Here is an 18,918-nt window from a genome sequence, read left to right as displayed (position 1 = left end):
CTGTCCTTGGGCCGATCTCCCTTCTCCCCCCACTTGTCTCTTTTGCTGTGGGTGAAAAAATCATCGTTCCTGCTTCAGTGTTATTTTCAAGCCAAGAAGACTTGGAATGAGGGCCTCTCTTACAGAGTAAGTGCATAGACTTCTTAATGATGATTTATAGTCTCAGAATGTCTTCTTACTTCTAGAGTATTACATGGAGAAGTGAAACAGATGAAACAGGGTCTTGAATTAAAATAACCTGATTTGACAATGCGAGTTAATCCCCAACTGTCATTAAACTTGGATACGAAAAGTTCAAAGAAAGTGGCTGAGAAAAATTCTTCCCTCTTGAGCAAAGCAGTCAGCATGGTAAAGACACATATATTTATTTCATATGACAGCACATTTCACAGGATATGTACAGAATGTTGGTATACCACTGACTTTAATACTGTATTTCTATAAAGTATATAGTTATAAATATTGTATGCCACATAAGCAATAAAATTCTTACATATAAACAGCAATCTACTATAGAGAACAAAGAATTCACGAAGAGATCCTTAGTGTCTAATGTCTGCTCTGCTTTTAACAGAACTGGTAAATATTTTAATAACACAGAATAATGGCTAGTTATTTGCAGCATACCTTTGACTTTCAGAACTCTGTGTCCTTTCAGCAACATGCCAAATATAGTTTTCCTGATAAAGGCTGAGCTGCTGCCTGATATGTATATTGTAGACAGTAGTTTATACTCAATAGGAAACATTGCTCACAGAACCGCGATCTGCACTAGTGAAGTAGATAATGAATTCTGCTAAGGGAGAGCATATACCATATACACTAATCACATAGATGTTAAAGCCACAGTTTCAACAAGTTAATTCACATTCTGAAGCACACTGCTTATAGTAATACTGCTGTTTAAAATATACTACTGCTGAAATGATTAGAACCCTCAAAAAGCACAATATAAAACTCACAAGAGTTATTTCTAACAGCAAATCTGGGCTGTCAACAGAGAGAGGATTACTTCTATAAATATAGTATTTTGATAACATTTGAGCATTTAGAAAAGTGCTTTTTTTCCTACTAGATTTGCTTTACATATTTGAGTGCAACTCATTTTGCTGTGCTTTTCTCCATTTTACACAATCTTAGCCCGAATTCTATTTTCTGATATTCTCCCAATGCACCTCTCTGAAGGTTAAATGTGGACAATGGAATTTAGGTGGACATGTACAACTCTTTATATAAAAGGAACGTTAATATAAGTCTTACCGGGTAAAGATGATTTTAACTTAAACAACAAAACAACTATTGCCCAAGGAGTTTTCTTTTGGGGATTACTGAATGGTATCAAAATACTACACTGTGTAAAAATTCTGTGAACTTCATAAAATTAATAAAAGCAGGATCAGTTGCATACTGGCAGTGCAGGAGACAAAACCCACAGGTGATTTGAGGGGTGGTCTCTAATGATGTAAAGCAGCATCACGGAGCCTCTCAAGGGGACAGAGCACACACTCCAATTCCCCAATTCCAAGCATTCTGAGTAGATCCCCAATTCCAGGCATTCTGAGGACTGCTGCCTTCCTGCTAACGAAGTTCCAGAGTGAAAGCAGCAAAGACGAGGTGCGGGAGGGAAAAGGGCGACAGACACCTTAGTGCAGAGAGAGGGGAGTGCGTTTAGCTCTAAAATCTCTCATTAAACTTGGAGGTATGTGCCTTCCTGACAGATAAGGCCACAGTGCTTTTTTGTAAGGGCCGGAATGTCCATCCACAAAATCGACTGCTTCCAGCTGCAAGAACCCCCTCCCAGAGAGAAGCATTTGGGGGTGCTGGAGTGCAGTAACAAAGATGTGTGTGTTCAGAGGAGCAGGACGGAATGGCAGGACAATCTGGTAGTGAGATTCTAGGTTTGGAAAGAAAGTCAATGAAATGTCCAAATTTCATTTATAGCCATCCTTTCGGTAATGAAATACTGAAAAGCGAATTCTGTTAGAACTTTTAGGTAAAATCTGGTCTGAGTTACAGCCTAGAATTTAAGTTATGAGTTTTACAATTATATAAAAGTGTGTATGTGTGTGTGTGTGTGTGTGTGTGTAGTGTATACACACACTTTTTTTTAAAGCCGTGCCTTTCAAAACTGTTTCAGTATAACTTTGATAGCTCTTTGGTGAATACTTGGAAACACCAATTGTTTTCAAGTACAAAAGAGCTGGCAGAAATGTCAGCTAGAAGTTTGGGGTTTTTGAGTTTCTTCAGAGAAGACTGGCAAAGAATTTCTGAATAAGGACTACTTTTTTTCCAAAGTAGTTTTGAGCACTGTTTGTGGCTACTACTCTCTCTTACTTATCCAAACAGAAACACACCAAAACTCCAGGTATTAATGAGAAGGACTTTTTTTCCTTATTTCCAATATACACATATTCCAACTCTGTACACATTAAATAGTGGTATTTTATGACAAAATCAGTGCACTGAACAATTACTTATTGCACATAATGAATAACTAATGCCCAATTCTTTTGGCTCTAACCTGCCAAAACAAAACAAAACAAAACAAAAACAATTGTTTTCTATTGCATAACCTTATCTTTCTGTAAAATCTAGTGTAGGTGATGCCTTAGATGCCAAGGTTGTGAAAGGGGCTCCCGAAGGGGTGGTGGCAGGGGGGAGCAGAGTGACAGGAGGTGGAGGTGGTCTTCTTGATGGCAATGCACAGAAAGGAACATTTGTACCTTTATTCCAGTCATCATCAAAGGTCGTGCTGGAGCCAGAAAGTGAACTCGGCTGGTGATCCAGTAAGTCTGGACAAGCTAACTTTGACTTCCCTTTCACACCAAAGTCATCTTCTTCCTCGAAGGTTACCCATCCTTTTGGGTTGCTGATTTTTGCCGTGGACTGGCCCTGCAGATCAAAACTGTCCTTAAAACAATCCAGTGAAGATGCGGGCTTGCTACTGGTACGACCCAGAGGCTTCAGAGAAGGGAAAGGATTGTTAGCAACAGGCTCTTCTTTGGAGAGCCATGAAGTTGCCTCAGATTCTTGAGACTCGGCTCTAAATGGGTTTCCGGGAGTGGTGGTCCTGTCCGTAAAAGGATTTGTGCTGCTCAAGCTAGTAACAAATGGGTTTGGAGAACACCGCATATTTTCCTGGGATTTACTCCGGGCTGGAATTGGAGGCATGCAACTTACAGAACTCAAAGTAGTCACGTTACTTTGTGTTGCAGAAGGCAACTGAACCAACCCCTTTGGGTTTGGAGTTAGAACAGATGATGTTTGAACAGATAACTGACGCTTGGATACAGCAAGCACATTAAATGACAGATCTTCAAACGGGTCACTCTTTAAGGGTGATTCCAGTCTGACAGCAGAGACTCCATTTGCTTTTACCTGAAAAGACAGCACTCAATAGTCAGGAAAAAAAAAAAAAAGGTAATATATAGTTTTTAACACCTCCCTTATGCTTCCTGTCTCAATTATTATTCATTCTGGAGGGGCAAGTATACAAACTTAAAAGTAAAAACGGCTTTGTGTAGTTCGTTACTCTGGTGGTTTCGGTAAGATGAAACAACTAAAACCTTATTCTTTTAAAACTCTGTACTAAATAAACCCTTTTACACACATTTTTTAAACCCCGAAGAAATTAAAAAGAGACTGTTCCGTTCATGCAAGTCCTAGTATGGTAAAATGGAGGTTCAGGATTAGCAAATGACATTTGCTCATGCCCTGTTCTATCAAATGTTAGCACAAACTTCAGAAACCCATATCCAGAACTTACGCTAAATCTATACATTAGACTTCCAACACCGATCTATGATGATGATGTGGTTTCATTGTTCTTTTAAATATATTTTCATTTAAAGTTAATGTTACTATGGAAACTCAACTTCTTGAATGAAATGGATTTTATTAGTATATTTGTATTCATAAGCTAAAGACAACACATCTTTTCTATTTGGAAAAAAGAATTTTCGGAGCATTCTTTGCCTTTTAATTTCTCCTTCATAGACCAAACAATGTGACAATATTCCTCAGTTGACCCTCTTCATCTTATGATAAAATGTTCCAAAACAGACGTGCTTATTAATAATCATACCCAGTGACCGTTTAAAAGCAGGGGGGTTAGCCCATTTTCTATTTGGTGTACTCTAAAACTGAGATGAGTGCAACACAGTCCTTTCTACGTGACAGAGTTGGCTGTGAACTGGGAGGAGGAGTGTTCCGAATTACTTCTTGGTCATAACAGGTGTGCACCCTGTGCCTAGCTCACAAAGAAACCAGTGGAAGTAGAGCGTGGCTATGAGCCTGAGCAAAGGCAACCTTTCTTATGGGAAGGAGAACCTTGGCCTTATCAGCAAATAAGCTCATCAGACGCTTCATTTTAATTTAAAAAATAGCAACTGTACGTAATTATTGAAACTAAAGAGATGACTTGGATATTGATGCCGTATTTAAAGAGAAGACAAATTTTAGGTTGGAAAGGGCAGGGGAGGGAGAATTTTAGCTCAAGCCCTGCAAGTAACAAAATGGAGCACTACCCGAAATGAATTCAGATAGTTGTGAAGTCAAAATAACTAAATGTACATGAACTGCGCTGAAAAAGAGAACAGCAGTTCTTCCCCCAAAACATAATTGCATATTTTGAAACAGTAACTTGCTACTTTAACCATAGGGAAGGCTGTTCATTTGTATAAAGAAATCATGTATAATTACATTAAGTGAGTAACTTTCAAGTATATGATTGTTTTATTCAATTGTCCTAGGACATACTTTATAATTGAACAAACAAGCATGTTTATTTCAACTTAATATGATAATAAATTTGTACAAAAGTAAACATTTAACAGATGCAAAACTGTATTCTAAGTGTATTAAAGGTAAACATTTATATATGAAAATCTGCTTAAGAGAAATCTATTGGAGACATAAAAAATTACAATTAACTCTACATTACTGATAATCTCTGGATTATTACGATTAATACAACAAAATGGCAGTACCCAGTCGGGTCTGGGACCCAATTCTCCCATGGCAGATGAACAACACAGAAAGGAGAATTTTATGTTTTGCACACTTTAGAATAGCAGGCCCTTGGCAAGTGAATGCTCTACATTTAAATATCTTTATTTTTATATGCAAAAAAATTTGTTTTCAAAATATATTAAGTATAATTTGACAGAAGCAGGATCATTTTACCCATTAACACTTGAAATTACAATGAGAGCCACACCACCATTCACTGTATTAGAATTAAGTTATAATTTCAGCAGGATTTGTGAATTAACATTTTTAAAATGATGGTAGCTTTACAGAGAAAGGTGTTGGAAGGACCTTAAAATAATCCTATTATAATATTAACTTTTATCATTCTAAATCATCAGTTCTTCCTTACCAAAAATAATCCTGTTAGTAAAATTCTTTGAAAAAAAAATTCCCAAAAGAAACCCAATAAAAAAGGTTGACTTTTCTATTTATGTACTAATGCCATTATTAAAACCATGACCCAGTTTGGTCTTGCCAAACAGACTTTCTAATACCTAAAGCTTACCTTCTTGGAGATATACTTTTTAGTTTTGTTAATTTTCATAAAAAAACAAAGCAAAAAAATGGTAAAGCATTAACAAGAACTAAAATGGTTCCTAAAAATTCGAAATATTAAGAAAAAAAAGCACGTTTATGGTATGATAATAGAATTTATTAATGTGGACAGGTGGTTTTAAAAATGGGTGAGACTTTAGATGTATGAAGCAAAAGATTCATACATCTAATGTGCTAAGACAGATGAAAAGCACAGATAAGATTGAGAAAGAGTCCAATACCTGTTACCCTGATGCTTGCTCCTGCTTTGAGAAAGGGAACACAGACATCAAAGGAGAGCGTTAGGAGGACAATCTGAGACCAACCGGCAACCCTAACAATTCAGTCTTCAAAATGCTTTTATGTCTGTATTATACACAGAACCTGAGGGCGGCAAAATGTGCAGGTCACAGCATGCGTTCAAGAGACAACTCTAATTTCTTTTGTAATTTTGCATTAAAAAAAATGTATCGTTAAATTCAGGCTCAAACTTCAGTTCTGTCAGAGGCGGATGACTAGCCACTTCCAAATTTTGTTCCTACAAAAGTAATATCCCAAATAGGTTTGGGATCTCTAAGAAAAGCAGTCTAATGTCCCCCTGCTGCTGCCAAGTCCTACGGTGAAGCCCTAACTCTCAGTGGGATGGTGTTCGGAGGTGGGGCCTCTGGGGGGTGACTGGGGTTATTTGAGGCCAGGAGGGTGGGGACTCGTGAGGGATCTGTGCCCTCATGAAAGGACATGTCAGAGAGCTGGCTCTCTCCCCCTCTGGAAGGCCCGAGGAAAGGTCATGTGAGCACACAGCGAGAAGCAGTCTGCAAGCTGGGAAATGAACCCTCACCAGAACCCAGCTGTGTTGGTATCCTGATCTCAGACTTCAAGCCTCCAGAGCTCTAAGAACACACATTCCTGTGGTTTCAGCCACCCCGTTTTTGTTACGGCAGCCCAGGAAGAGGACAACAGCCACAAGACAGCCCATGGGGTTATCACCATGAGAGAAGAGTACTTTGTAAAGGTACTACCCTATTGAAAAATCAGTATTTATTTTAACAAAATGACCAGGATCCAGGCATATTCTATATTAAGCAAATTTTTAGAAGGATGATAACACTATCATTAATTCACCTCAGAATTTATTTGTGGTAAGGTACAACAAAATAAAAAACCAGAGCCTATTTTTGTTGTTTAAAAATGAAATCATCTTTCCATAACACAGTATTTTTTTTAATACAGTCTCAAAAACAGTTTTGAGCAAATCTTCCCCAATATCTAAAGCTTACCTTATTTTAAAATATCAAAACTCATTTTTACAATTGAGGAAGTCACCACTCTGAAGTATATTAAACGTGAATAGAGTTTCCTGATTACTAAACATGAGGACTCCTGGATTTAAACGAGTACTTTTTCGATGATGTCAGGGCTACGTGTCTTGGCTTTGACACTGAGAGAAGAGGGTCGGAGGTATTGACTAGATCCAGAATGCTGAGATTTCCTACGTGGTCTCTTCCGTGGTCTTCCCTCCCTGTCAGCTCTCAGGACTACAGTATAGCAGTGAGGCTGTTCCTTCATCTCTGGCTGAATTTCCTGACTTCCAGTTCTTAGATGACAATCAGATGACTAAGGTGCCAGATGTCAGGCAGAGAAGGAAGGCATTTCTACATTTTGTACATGTTATATAGTCATCTGCATTGGACAAATCTTCTCTGTAGAAAATTATAGAGTCAAAGACCATTTAAATAATAATAAAAAGGAAAGCTGGGCCATGTATGTTTTTATGTTTTAAATACCTTGTAGATTTGGAGCAGAATTAATAACAAAGACTTGTAAAAATTACACATTACCAAAATATCAGATACGTCCTATTTTAAATTCTTATCGTTTTCAACCTATAGCTCTGGGAGATTTTTAAATTTTAGGCATTTAATATTTTTTGAATAGGCATTATTTTTATGGTTCAAAATCCAAGAGGTACGAGAAGCTAAAATGCCTCCCTTCCTTCCCAACCCCCAGCACTCTCCTCTCCATGGAGGAAATGAACCACTCTGTGATCCTTTCCGAAGACAAGCCTGCACACAAACAAGACCCCCTGCTCCCCCAAGAGAGAAAAGTGTGTGTGTGTAATGTTTGGAGGAATCTGGTATCAACGACTAAAGTAAAAAGAATATTTAGAATTTAAAACAAACATCTTTGGTAGTTTCAAAGAAGTGGGTAATACAAGATTCGAGGAGAATGTTCTCTACCAGGCCACACAGGAAGCACATGCTGTCTGCCCCCAAATCACCATACCCATTCCGATGAAAAACAGAAATCAAAACAACAGAAAATGACCTAAGAAAATGATAATGCGGGGCGCCTGGGTGGCTCAGTGGGTTGGGCTGCTGCCTTCGGCTCGGGTCATGATCTCAGGGTCCTGGGATCGAGCCCCGCATCAGGCTCTCTGCTCCGCAGGGAGCCTGCTTCCCTCTCTCTCTCTCTCTCTCTCTCTGCCTGCCTCTCTGCCTACTTGTGATCTCTGTCTGTCAAATAAATAAATAAAATCTTTAAAAAAAAAAAAAAAAGAAAATGATAATGCAGTAGTCATGGAAATATTCGCCCTATGGTACATCCGTGTTGTTTTCTACTGAAAACTGCAATCTTACTGAACAGTTGGCTCTTTCTCGAGTTTTCCAGAGTACTGTATCTATGTTCATACTGGTCTAAGAATACTTAAACCGTTACAGACTTAGGAATTAAGGTTCACTTTTACTATAAAATAGAGGCTCACTTCCTCTCTTAAAAAAGTAGTAGAAAGGTCTAAGATGGCTAGTTTGAAAGTTTTTTGCTCTCCAATTATATCTAAAAAAAGTTTATTCAACATTCCTTTGGGTATTCCAATAAAGTTAAAAAAAATTGTTCTTTAAGATTTACTTATTTGAGAGAGAAAGAGAGGGTGTGCGTGTGTGCATGGGGAAGGGGCTGACAGAGAGGGAGAGAACCTCAAGCAGACTCCCCATGAGTGCAGAGCCCGAGATGGGGCTGGATCTCAAGAACCTGAGGTCACGATCTAAGCCAAAATCAAGAGTCTGGTGCCCAACCGACTGAGTCACCCAGGCACCCTGCCCTCCAATTACATAAAAACAAAACAAAACCAAAAAAACCAAGAGTACACATTTACAAGAAAATGAGAAGAAAAATTCAGGACTCACTAAAAGGGGACTGGAAGAGAGAAAGGAATAGTGGACATTTGTGGTTTGAAGGATTTCTACAGTGTTTTATATATCACCAACGTCCTCAATTTTCTGAACTAAAAAAATGTAGAATACTTTATGCTATTCATCAGCTTAAGAGAACATTTTATTTCTCTCAATTATATATACTTCTTGAGTTTTTACAAAGGTGACCAACTGTCTGGGAAAGAGCTGAGTGTTAGCAATAGTCATTTTAAGACCCATGTTTACTTTAATATCTGTATTTCACCACATAGAAGCCCAAGAAGCTGTTGACTTCTGCCTACTAGCTGGACATCTCCAGATATCTGAAAAAATAGATACAAACTATTATTTATAAATGTGCCTAAGGGGCATTTGCCAATGTGTACTATTTGTGTGTTTTAGATCTTCACAAAGTTTAAAAGCAGACTTCTAAAGCTTTACTCATTTCTTTGGCCTTGATGGCATTTTCAAGTTAAAACTTTGGGATAAAATAAATTGTAAGGCTGGACAACAAAAAGTGTTCTTACTAAGCACGAATTTTAACTATTTTACCAGAATGTATATAACAAAGTAAAATCACATCCAATAAAGTAGAGCAATTTAACTTGCATGACGACCCCTGTATAAAAAAAACTGTATGTACACACCACAAGTCTTTCCAGTGTGAAGTCAGGTCGGTAGAGCAAAAGTCCTTGTGATCCTCTGATTTTCACCCATGAAGGCAATGGCAATGCTTTCTGTGCAACACTAATGAGGTGACCTCATTCTTTGGATGGTTTCTACTTGGTCATTGAGCACACAGCCAAAACATCTAAACTGGTCCAATGACTGACCCGGAAACACCTGAGGACCCCAGGGCCCACTCCGCCACAGAGAAGGACTACCAGTTGCCACTGGAGGAACCAAAGGATTATTCTCTGCTTGCTGGAAATTCACCACACTGCCAAATGGTAAGGCATCTCGCTCCAGAAAGTGAAAGCCCAAACTAATATACTAGCTGTGAACAATGAGAAAAATACACTCCTGTTCGTCCTAATATATTAACTATCCAAAGTAAAATGTGCATTTAAAAAAATGAAAAAGTCACAAGCACTGTAAATGTTAACAAGATAAAACAGCCCGGGAACCACTTGGAAATGCCCTCGAGACCCTGATTTCAAGCTTGCTCTCTGAGAACCCCTGATCTCAGCAAAGACTACGCCAGAGGCTTTTTAGGGCGATCTTGTTCATCCGCGGGCCTTACCTGTGGTTGTGAGGAAGGCTCCGAAGGCAAGCTGTGGGACGACCTGCTGCGAGGGGGTGGCTGAGGCGGCGTTTCCAAGTTGGGCTGGGCGGCAGGCTGAGGCGAAGGGGCCGCGACAGGGACAAGAGGCTCCTGCAGCTTCTGACCAGGCGGGGGCGGAGAAGGCTGCACAGGCAGGGCAGCCTGAGGCTTCAGCGGTTCAGGAAGAAGAACAGATCCTACAGAATGAATTTTCAGATGTTAGGTATTTTCTAGAAAAACATATTCTGTTCTTCCTGCTGTGAGGTGTTGGGTGTTCTTGTCCCCCGCTCCCCGACCGAGCAGCCTCATTTCTTGCTGCCGGGAGAAGGAAGGGCATCCCTACCTGAGTACGTTGCGGAAGGTGAGAGGAGGGGAAAAGGGCACGTGAAAAATTTCAGAATGAAACTAGAATTTCTAATACGGGGTCTACCTTTCGCCACTTCTGGTGGTTTGCTTTGGCCTTCAGGGGTCAGTCTGCCAGCAGATGCCCGAGCATGGCTCTGCGGGGCACTGATCACTCCAGCACGGGGCGGAATAGTCTAAAAATGGGGGAAAAAAAACATTTGAGACATTTACTCAGCCCAGGCGCCCCGCCACAGACACGTTAATGCGGGGTGTAATATTATATGCGATAAAGGACTTTTAGGGTGGGTGTTAACTAGACAGCTACAACAGGAAAGACAAAGCTTTCTGTCTCAGAAATGCTCTACCCGTTTCTTACTAGGAATTAGAAGCGGTTTCATCAGAAGCAGCCCCTGCTCTTCTTCAAGAGCTCTAGCTCCAGGGTCCCACAACTAAGCAAGGGCCCCCATCCAGTGCCAGGCACCACTGGACAAGCCACTGGTTCTGGTTTTCATCTTCTTTTATTACTTACTTGTTAGATTCCAGAGAAAATGTTCATTTGGGTAAATATTAGAGTAATTTCGTGTGTACGAGAACAAAGGCTAAACACAGAAAACCCCAGATTTACAGGGAAGGGAAAAGCCCAGTGGCACCATCCACGCCCGGACTCTTCTTACCTTCAGAACCAGTTAGTACACTGACTCCTATCATAAATGTTCTCCCTTGCGATCCGGCTATAAAATTCTTCTTCTCAAAGGATGACTTTCTATCCTCATTAATTACTGAGATAATGCCTTAAAAAGCTGCCCAAACACACTGCCATCTCATAAACTTTGAGATTCTAAGTTATTTAGGGACCATAAATACTGAAGGACATCACTTTTGTTCAAATAATAAAGTATGTGTGTGTGTGTTTGTATATATTTTATATATATATATATATATATTTTATATATATGTATATATATGTATATACATATGTATATATTTTATATATATATATATATTAGGGAAGGAAAATTCTTACAAAACTTTATTCACCATGAATTTTTCTACACTTCTAAAGACTTTTCTGTAAAACAGAAAGCTTTGGTTTAGTGTCAGTTAATACTATGGCAATAAAACACATCACCATGAGAGACTATGGACTCTGAAAAACAATCTGAGGGTTTTGAAGGGGCGGGGGGTGGGAGGTCGGGGTACCAGGTGGTGGGTATTACAGAGGGCACAGATTGCATGGAGCACTGGGTGTGGTGAAAAAAATAATGAATACTGTTATGCTGAAAATAAATAAAAAATAAATTAAAAAAAAACACATCACTTACTATCCTTGACGGCTATAGTCTTAGTTTCAGAGAATCATTTGCTCTACCTTATACCTAGCATCTCACTTTTTTGTTTTTATTAACATATAATGTATTATTTGTTTCAGGGATACAGGTCTGTGAATCATCAGTCTTACACAACTCACAGCACTCACCATAGCACATGCCCTCCCCAATGTCCATCATCCAGCCATCCCATCCCTCCCCCTCCACCCCCAGCAACCCTCAGTTTGTCTCTTATGCTTTGTCTCCCTCCCGATTCCAACTTATTTCATTTTCCCCTCCCTTCCCACAACGATCTCCCCACTCTGCCTCTCAAACTTCTTATATCAGAGAGATCATGTGATAATTGTCTTTCTCTGATTACTTATTTTGCTTAGCATGATACCCTCTAGTTCCAAACACATTGTTGCAAATAGCAAGATTTTGGCTTTTTGATGGCTGCATAGTATTCCACTGTGTATATGTGTGTGTGTGTGTGTGTGTGTGTATGTGCACGCACGCATGACATCTTCTTTATCCATTCATCTGTTGATAGACAACTTGGCTCTTTCCATAGTTTGGCTATTATGACATTGCTGCTCTAAAAACTGGGGTGCACATGCCCCTTCGGATTACTACATTTGTATCTTCTGGGTAAATAGTAGTAGTGCAATTGCTGGCTCATAGGGTAGCTCTATTTTCAACTTTCTGAAGAACCTCCATACTGTTTTCCAGAGTGACTGCACCAGCGTGCATCCCCACCAACAGTGTAGGAGGGTTCCCCTTCTCTGTGTCCTCACCAACATCTGTTTTTTCTGACTTGTTAATTTTAGCCATTCTGACTGGTGTGAGGTGGTACCTCACTGTGGTTTGGATTTGTATTTCCCTGAGGCCGAGTGATGTTGAGCACTTTTCATGTGTCTGTTAGCCATTCGGGTGTCTTCTTTGCAGAAATGTCTTGTTCATGGCTTCTGCCCATTTCTTGATTGGATTATTTGTTCTCTGGGTGTTTGTTATCTTTGAAGAGTTAATGTTATCTTTAAAGGGTACCCTGGAGGTCATCAAGTGCCTTTCCCTCATTTTAGAGTTGAGGAAACTAGGCCCTGACACGTGGTTTTCTGAGATAACACACCCGACTGACAGTAAACCAGAACCCAGACCCTAAACCCACTGGCCCTCAGGCTAGGTGTTGCCTACCGGTCTGGCTGCACTGTATCCAGCAGGTCCTGGGCCTGTGAGTCCTGCCTGAGGAGAAGGCTGATTGCGTCCTGAAACAAAGACATCACACCATGTGTTTAAGTTTTTTTTTTTTTTTTAGAGAAAGAAATAAGAACCCATGTACTTCTATCCCAAGTGTCTACATGGTCCAGTTTTAAGGTTAAGGAGCTAAATTCAAGTGCTTTTACCTATATTATCTTTCCGTGTAGTTCCAGGACTTTTGGGTGCTTTGAAGCATGAAGGGGAAAAGAAATGAGTCATAAGTAAGCAATCAAGCAACACTGCGTAACATCAGTTGGCTGTTCTGTTTCATTACCAGCATAGATGGGGGCATGAGATGGGAACCAAAGGTTTGGATAACGATGAAGGCTACTATCTGTCCTGAAGGAAATGCCCCAAAAGAGAGAAAAATTAGAATACTCAGAGTGACATTCATGCGAGACAACTTAGCCCTCAGTCTGATCTCTCACTCACAGGGTGACTTCTAAGGTGACCTTCCCAACAGAGTTCTCTCCTGTGAACCTTGAAAACATAAGGTCAGCTTGTGTGAATGGCGGCAAGATGTGACCCTACTACCTCTGCTCCCCAGCATACAGAGCATTTTCTAGGTTATATCAGGGGCTCCTAACAACCCTGTTTTAGAGCTTCGTGCTGTAGCTATCACTGTGGATAAAGGAATCTTATGATGAGGTATTTTAGAGTTCTACAACAAAATCCTTTGATTAAAGTAGAAGGAAGGCACATCTCGCAACTAAGTATTTGCCTTATGGAAGACAGTGTTAATATGCAGTTCAAATTCACTAGAAAGATATTAGACAAACGAAATGAAATAAATCACTCTGGGGGCCAAAAAGAGCATGGGGGACTATTATGGGTGGCATTTCAAATTTAATATTTTTTAAAGGAAATTCAAGTACAATTGTCATATTAAATACATCAGCCCTTTGATAACTATAATCTTAATGAATGGCTTTTAGTCTAAATGATCTTTTAAGCAAATTTAGTTCAGCATCATTATACATAAAAAATTCATGTTATTTGAAATCACCCACGAAATACTTATTCTTGGACCTGAATTAATAGGGTTTCAGGATAATTATTAATTTTTAAAACTGCAGAGTTGGTATAGTACATTTCTAAATGTTTGACTTACTCTGAAAATAATTTTGAAAGGCATTTTTCTTAAAATAACACTGTACAGTAATTCCACATCCTAAGTAGATATGAAATATATACAAAACAGAGTGCAATACAACGTAAGAATCACAGGGAAATTAACTGGGTAGCCCGTTAGGAACGATCCACAACACGGAATGAGAAGAGAGAAAGTACGAGGTTACACGGCGTACACGGAGGAGGGGGAGGTTTACAGGCAGACTAAGGACAGATTTAGTGTGCCTTTAACACACTGGGGGGCTGACATTTAGCAGTGAGATGAGAGGTCTGTTTCTATGATGCAGAAGTCTTGTTACCTTCCATCTCTCGCCTAGCTGCCCCAGGACTGGGAGGGGCTCCAACACCTTTGCAGAGAAAGAACAGAAGCTGTATATTGCTCAGGGCCCACAGCACAGAACGAAAGGCAGGCACACAAAACAATTCCTGCATCCAACTGACTTTTGCTAAAAGGTTCTTTCACTGCTTTAACTTCTTCAAAGATATTAATACAAACCAAAGTGACTTCAGAAGCCTAGCCGAAACCCCAAGGCCTCCCCTTCCTCAAACAGGATAGAAAGGCAATGACAATTTTCTTTTTACATCAGGTTACGAGCTCTGGGGAATTTTAAAATCTCTTAATGAAAGCCTTGGCTTTCTGATCATCTCATTATATTCAGTTATACCACTAATAAAAGCTCTAATATTTCACAGTCAAAAAGGAAAAAGAAATCACAGATCAATTTCATTTTAAATTCCTATGGGACTATATGAGTTTCTTAGAAGTTAGTTTTTGATGCATTATTTTAAGAAAACTCTAAAGGTACTGTAATGACTTTCTCTAAGTTATTGCCTTAAAGGAGTTAATAGTTTATAGGGTTCAAAAAGTAAGGTGCAAACATTGCCTACAAAAGAATTATGAAAAGAAGCAGTTTTTAAAAACTAAGTCAGATTTTAGGTTAAGTTTGATATAACTTTTCACAAATTCATTTAAAAATGTATTTATTTTCTGCAGGTTGCTTTCCTAATTGAAGGAAGAGGATAATTAGGTGTTATCATTAAAATATAAATAAAAGCAGGAGTTTAAAATGGGGACAATTAATTTTTTTTTGTCAGTTGATGGAAAAGTTATTGTCTAGCAGCATTCTGCAGAAGCTATCAGGCTGAAATAATTGAGCTTTTATACAAAGTCCTTAAGATCAAAATATAAGCAGAGACAGCCTGGGATAACATGTGAATCGGTCAGCAACAGCATTAGGCAGCCGGAGTAGAAACAGAATGACCACACACGTATAGGGAGTGCACCTTAACAGTAGTAACAGTGGATCTGTAAAGGCTCTTCTACAGAACTATGATCACTTGGCTCATCCTCTCCTGAGAACTAGATTAAATGAACTTATCAAATACACACATTTAACTGACTTTTGTGAGAAATTTTCATGTAAACCAAAGTACACTTTTTTTAAAAAGACCCATTTGTTAATAAACATTTCCTTATTGTAAAAAATAAAATCATTCTCATGTTAAAAAAAAAGCGAAGCATGAGTTTTATGACAAGTTATGATAAAGCCATGCAAAATGAAAGATATATTTCAGAAAATCATAGCTTCAATTTGCATTGCTAGGAAATTTTGCTAATCACTAGATTTGCTAAATTCCTAGAAAAGGAAAGTACTAGAGCATCACTAAGCAAATACTTGGAAAACGTTCTATATTTACTATACCTGAATTTCTTTTGAAATTAAAGTGATTTGGGGGAATTAAATCTGTAGAACCAACCTAACTATATTTATTAAGAAAAAGCGTTATCAGTATTTGATTGGTAATTTAACTATGTCCACCTGGAGAATGGAAGCCTGTAACAAGTTGGCTCATTAGTAAAATTAAACTCTGATCTTTTACTTAACAGGAAAACAATGGAAGTCTGGAGCTCTTTTTTACTTGAAGTATAAATATCATTCACTTTGGCTTTTACCAAACAAATCTAAAATGTCTCTCCATTACAGGGATCAAATTCTAAAAGATTAATAAACCAAGATGCATGTATTGTAACAAATATAAACAGTTACCTCCGAATTCTTTTCTAGCAGGTGCAGGACTCCTAGCCCCTTATAGTTCATAAGAAAATATGCAGCAGAAAGGAAAGGACATTAAATAAAGAACTGAAATGTCAAAGATTTACTACAGTATTCATGATGTTAAATATCACATAGGATCTACATACTAGTATCTTGGTACTATAAAAAAGCTATTATTTAAGGCAAATATTTTTAATAACTTAAGTAATGGCACTATACTCACTTAAAAAGAATATTTAAGCAAATATATAAAACTTTATTACAAATAAGTATATGTATGTTCTTCAGTTCTAATTATATATTTTACAAAAATTCGTACAGCTACATCAAATTAGCAAAAGCAAAACAAACATTTCATGCATACCGGTAAGAGGGCAGCTAGAAAAACCCATTACAGAAATCTAGTCGGGAGACACTCTTTCTACCTGTGCCACTGCTCCTACGTGTTCCTCAGAGAAAGGCTCAGGCAGTAGCAATAATGATAGAAAAACAGTAAAATCCAGAAGCTCGAAGTCTGAAGACATGCAAAACATTTTAAAATCAAATGGAGGAAGATTTTCAATCTAGCAGAAGTGGAACTCAATTTGTTACCTGAAGGAGGAGGTGGTCTCTGGGGGGGAGCAGGGCGTGCAGGAGGGGCAACCGGGCGGGGAGGAGGAGGCCTCTTGGGCTCTAGGGGCTGAGAATCTCTTTGCTGCTGCTGGGCTGCTGGTAGAGTGTCAAGGGGAGAACCTAAAGAAGTACACGAGGTAAGATCAGGTTCCATGTGGGTGTGAACACAAAGGTATGGTACTTCCCAATACCTATGATGAATTCTCAATTCTGCTCATTTTCTCCCTTTGTACTGTAGCGTACTGACAAGCATTTTTATTATCAATAACGTAAGCAGTTCTGCCATTAAATTCCCCTCTGGTATCACGGAAGCAATGATGCTTGCTCCACGTGACGCCTTATCTAGACCACAGGTGCTAGGAGCTGATTTACTGAGTGGCCCGATCAAGAGGGCACAAAGTGTTGGTCGAATAAGGTCATTTGCAGTCTACTGGCCCATACAGAGAAGAAAAAAGGAGTCTCTTCTTTTCTTTACACCTTGGCTTATCTTGAACTAATCTAATGAAGCCAGTCCTCTGAGAGTTGTATGGGAGAACTGGAGAAATTTACGAAATGCAGGACAGCTTCTGGAGATGTTGGTAAGCACAGAACAGTGATTTAGTCATGCCACATAACAACTTCCAGGACAAATCTTCCAATTCTGAAGGATTAATGACTCTTAAATTTGAATTCAAAAAAATTTTTTGTCTCTTTTTGCTTCATACCATAATATAGGTTATGTCTAGGTTATATATATATAGACAGACAGTTAAGCCCAGATGGTTTTGAGTGCTTACTCTAATAGAAAAACAACAATTTTAAGAGCTGGATAAACCTGAACTCATAGAAAAAAAGGTTTAATGAAAACCACATCTAATGAAAGTGATGATGAGTTTCCTTTCCACTTAGTGCTTACCATCTACAGGTTTCCTCTTTTGTATGCACAGAAAACACAGATCCAAAGGCATCAGAGATTTGACCATCTAAAATCAAACAGATCAGCTAGGGCAAGTCACAGAAAACTTGAAAGAAAATACATACTTTGTAAAGTTGGGTGCCCCGGAGTTCTCGATGGTGCTCGACTTGGTCTTACGGGAAGGGATGGTACGGGGCCCTCTGATATGGTTGGTGACTGGCAGGGGCTGGTCCGGGGTGAAGAGCTCGGTGAAGTGCCAAGGCCAGAACTTGAAGACAGCTGGAGATGCTGGGGAAGAATTTCCTCGACTTCAGCACTGTAGTCATCAACATCACCTAAGGAAACAAGGTTATTAAAATTAGCACCATTTTCACTTTCTCAGAGGTTTGTTTTCACCAATCTCAGAGGTTTGTTTTCAAGGGGTTCATTATAACACTGCAAACATGTAGAGGTTAAGCACAGAGACATATATAAAACACTTACATGTACAGAACTAGAACTAGTGTAAACACCCTTATAGATCATGTAACTAAGGAGAGCGACTACCTCAGAGCACCAGGATGCCCGTGGAGACCAACACCTGGAGTGGCGCTGACACAACAGCTTCCAGTGTTCCAAGGAGCAGTGATCTCAGCATTGGCTGACTCCAAAGTTTACTGCTCTCCTTCCAAACCTTCCTACTTTCTCCATGGAACTGCTCCCTCCCCACTGCCCTCAACTCAGCCCCAGCCCTAACAGTAGACAGAAGACCGCAGACGGGCTCTCAGACAGCTCCATGCCCTTCCCCGAAAGTCTCTTCATGCTCCTTCCCCGTGCTCTCCTGGGGCCTCCCCATGTCCCTCCTTCTCAGGGTTGGAAAGGAGAGTCAGGGTCCCCTTGCAACCTGATTCCGACTTCAGAACATTAAACCTCCAATCCTGACCTCTAAGGGCTACTTCTTCGAGGCTATGCCTGCAGGAACTTATGTTAATGCTCCCACATCCCCTTGCTGCCATAATCTCCAGCCTGCTCTGGCGGTGACTTGAACCCATACGTCAAGGACTAAGCAGAGAGCAGCAGGATAGTCGCGTCCTACCATCTCTCTGGGTGACATCAAAATCCATGTAGAAGACACATCAACAGCTGAAAACCCTTGGTCTTGTCCTTACGCTCTCTTCCACTCAAACACACACAGCCCTCCCAGGTGCACTAGCTCTGACACATTACTCCAACCCTAGTTCCCAGCCTTTGAGTTTTCTCCTGCAGTGACTCTTCCCTCTTGAGACTTTATCAGGATCCAGGCCTTTGATCCCTCTCC

General features: G+C 39.6%; 1 protein-coding gene across 30 annotated transcripts in view; it reads right to left on the bottom strand.

Moving 5' to 3' along the window:
- Positions 1-348: 348 nt before the first annotated feature.
- The window catches only part of SYNJ1 (synaptojanin 1), an 87,812-nt gene continuing 69,242 nt past the window's right edge, over positions 349-18,918 (bottom strand). For 10 of the 30 annotated variants that reach the window (XM_082723347.1, XM_082723345.1, XM_082723346.1 and 7 more), the window contains 9 exons: positions 17,747-17,956; positions 16,706-16,846; positions 16,106-16,144; positions 14,357-14,404; positions 13,073-13,111; positions 12,864-12,934; positions 10,448-10,556; positions 9,997-10,214; positions 349-3,378 (listed from right to left, as the gene is read on the bottom strand). In XM_082723347.1, the coding sequence (XP_082579473.1) occupies positions 2,575-3,378; positions 9,997-10,214; positions 10,448-10,556; positions 12,864-12,934; positions 13,073-13,111; positions 14,357-14,404; positions 16,106-16,144; positions 16,706-16,846; positions 17,747-17,956 (1,679 nt within the window). In that variant the 3' untranslated portion in view covers positions 349-2,574. Of the gene's footprint in view, positions 3,379-5,807; positions 5,832-9,996; positions 10,215-10,447; positions 10,557-12,863; positions 12,935-13,072; positions 13,112-14,356; positions 14,405-16,105; positions 16,145-16,705; positions 16,847-17,746; positions 17,957-18,918 lie in introns of all 30 variants that reach the window. The other 20 variants (XM_082723324.1, XM_082723343.1, XM_082723327.1 and 17 more) reach the window with 7 other exon arrangements.

Source organism: Mustela nivalis (genome assembly GCF_964662115.1).
Source record: "Mustela nivalis genome assembly, chromosome: 1".
NCBI classification, from domain to species: Eukaryota; Metazoa; Chordata; class Mammalia; order Carnivora; family Mustelidae; genus Mustela; species Mustela nivalis.
Note: the sequence above shows the minus strand (reverse complement) of the source record. Positions and strands in the feature narration are given on the sequence as shown.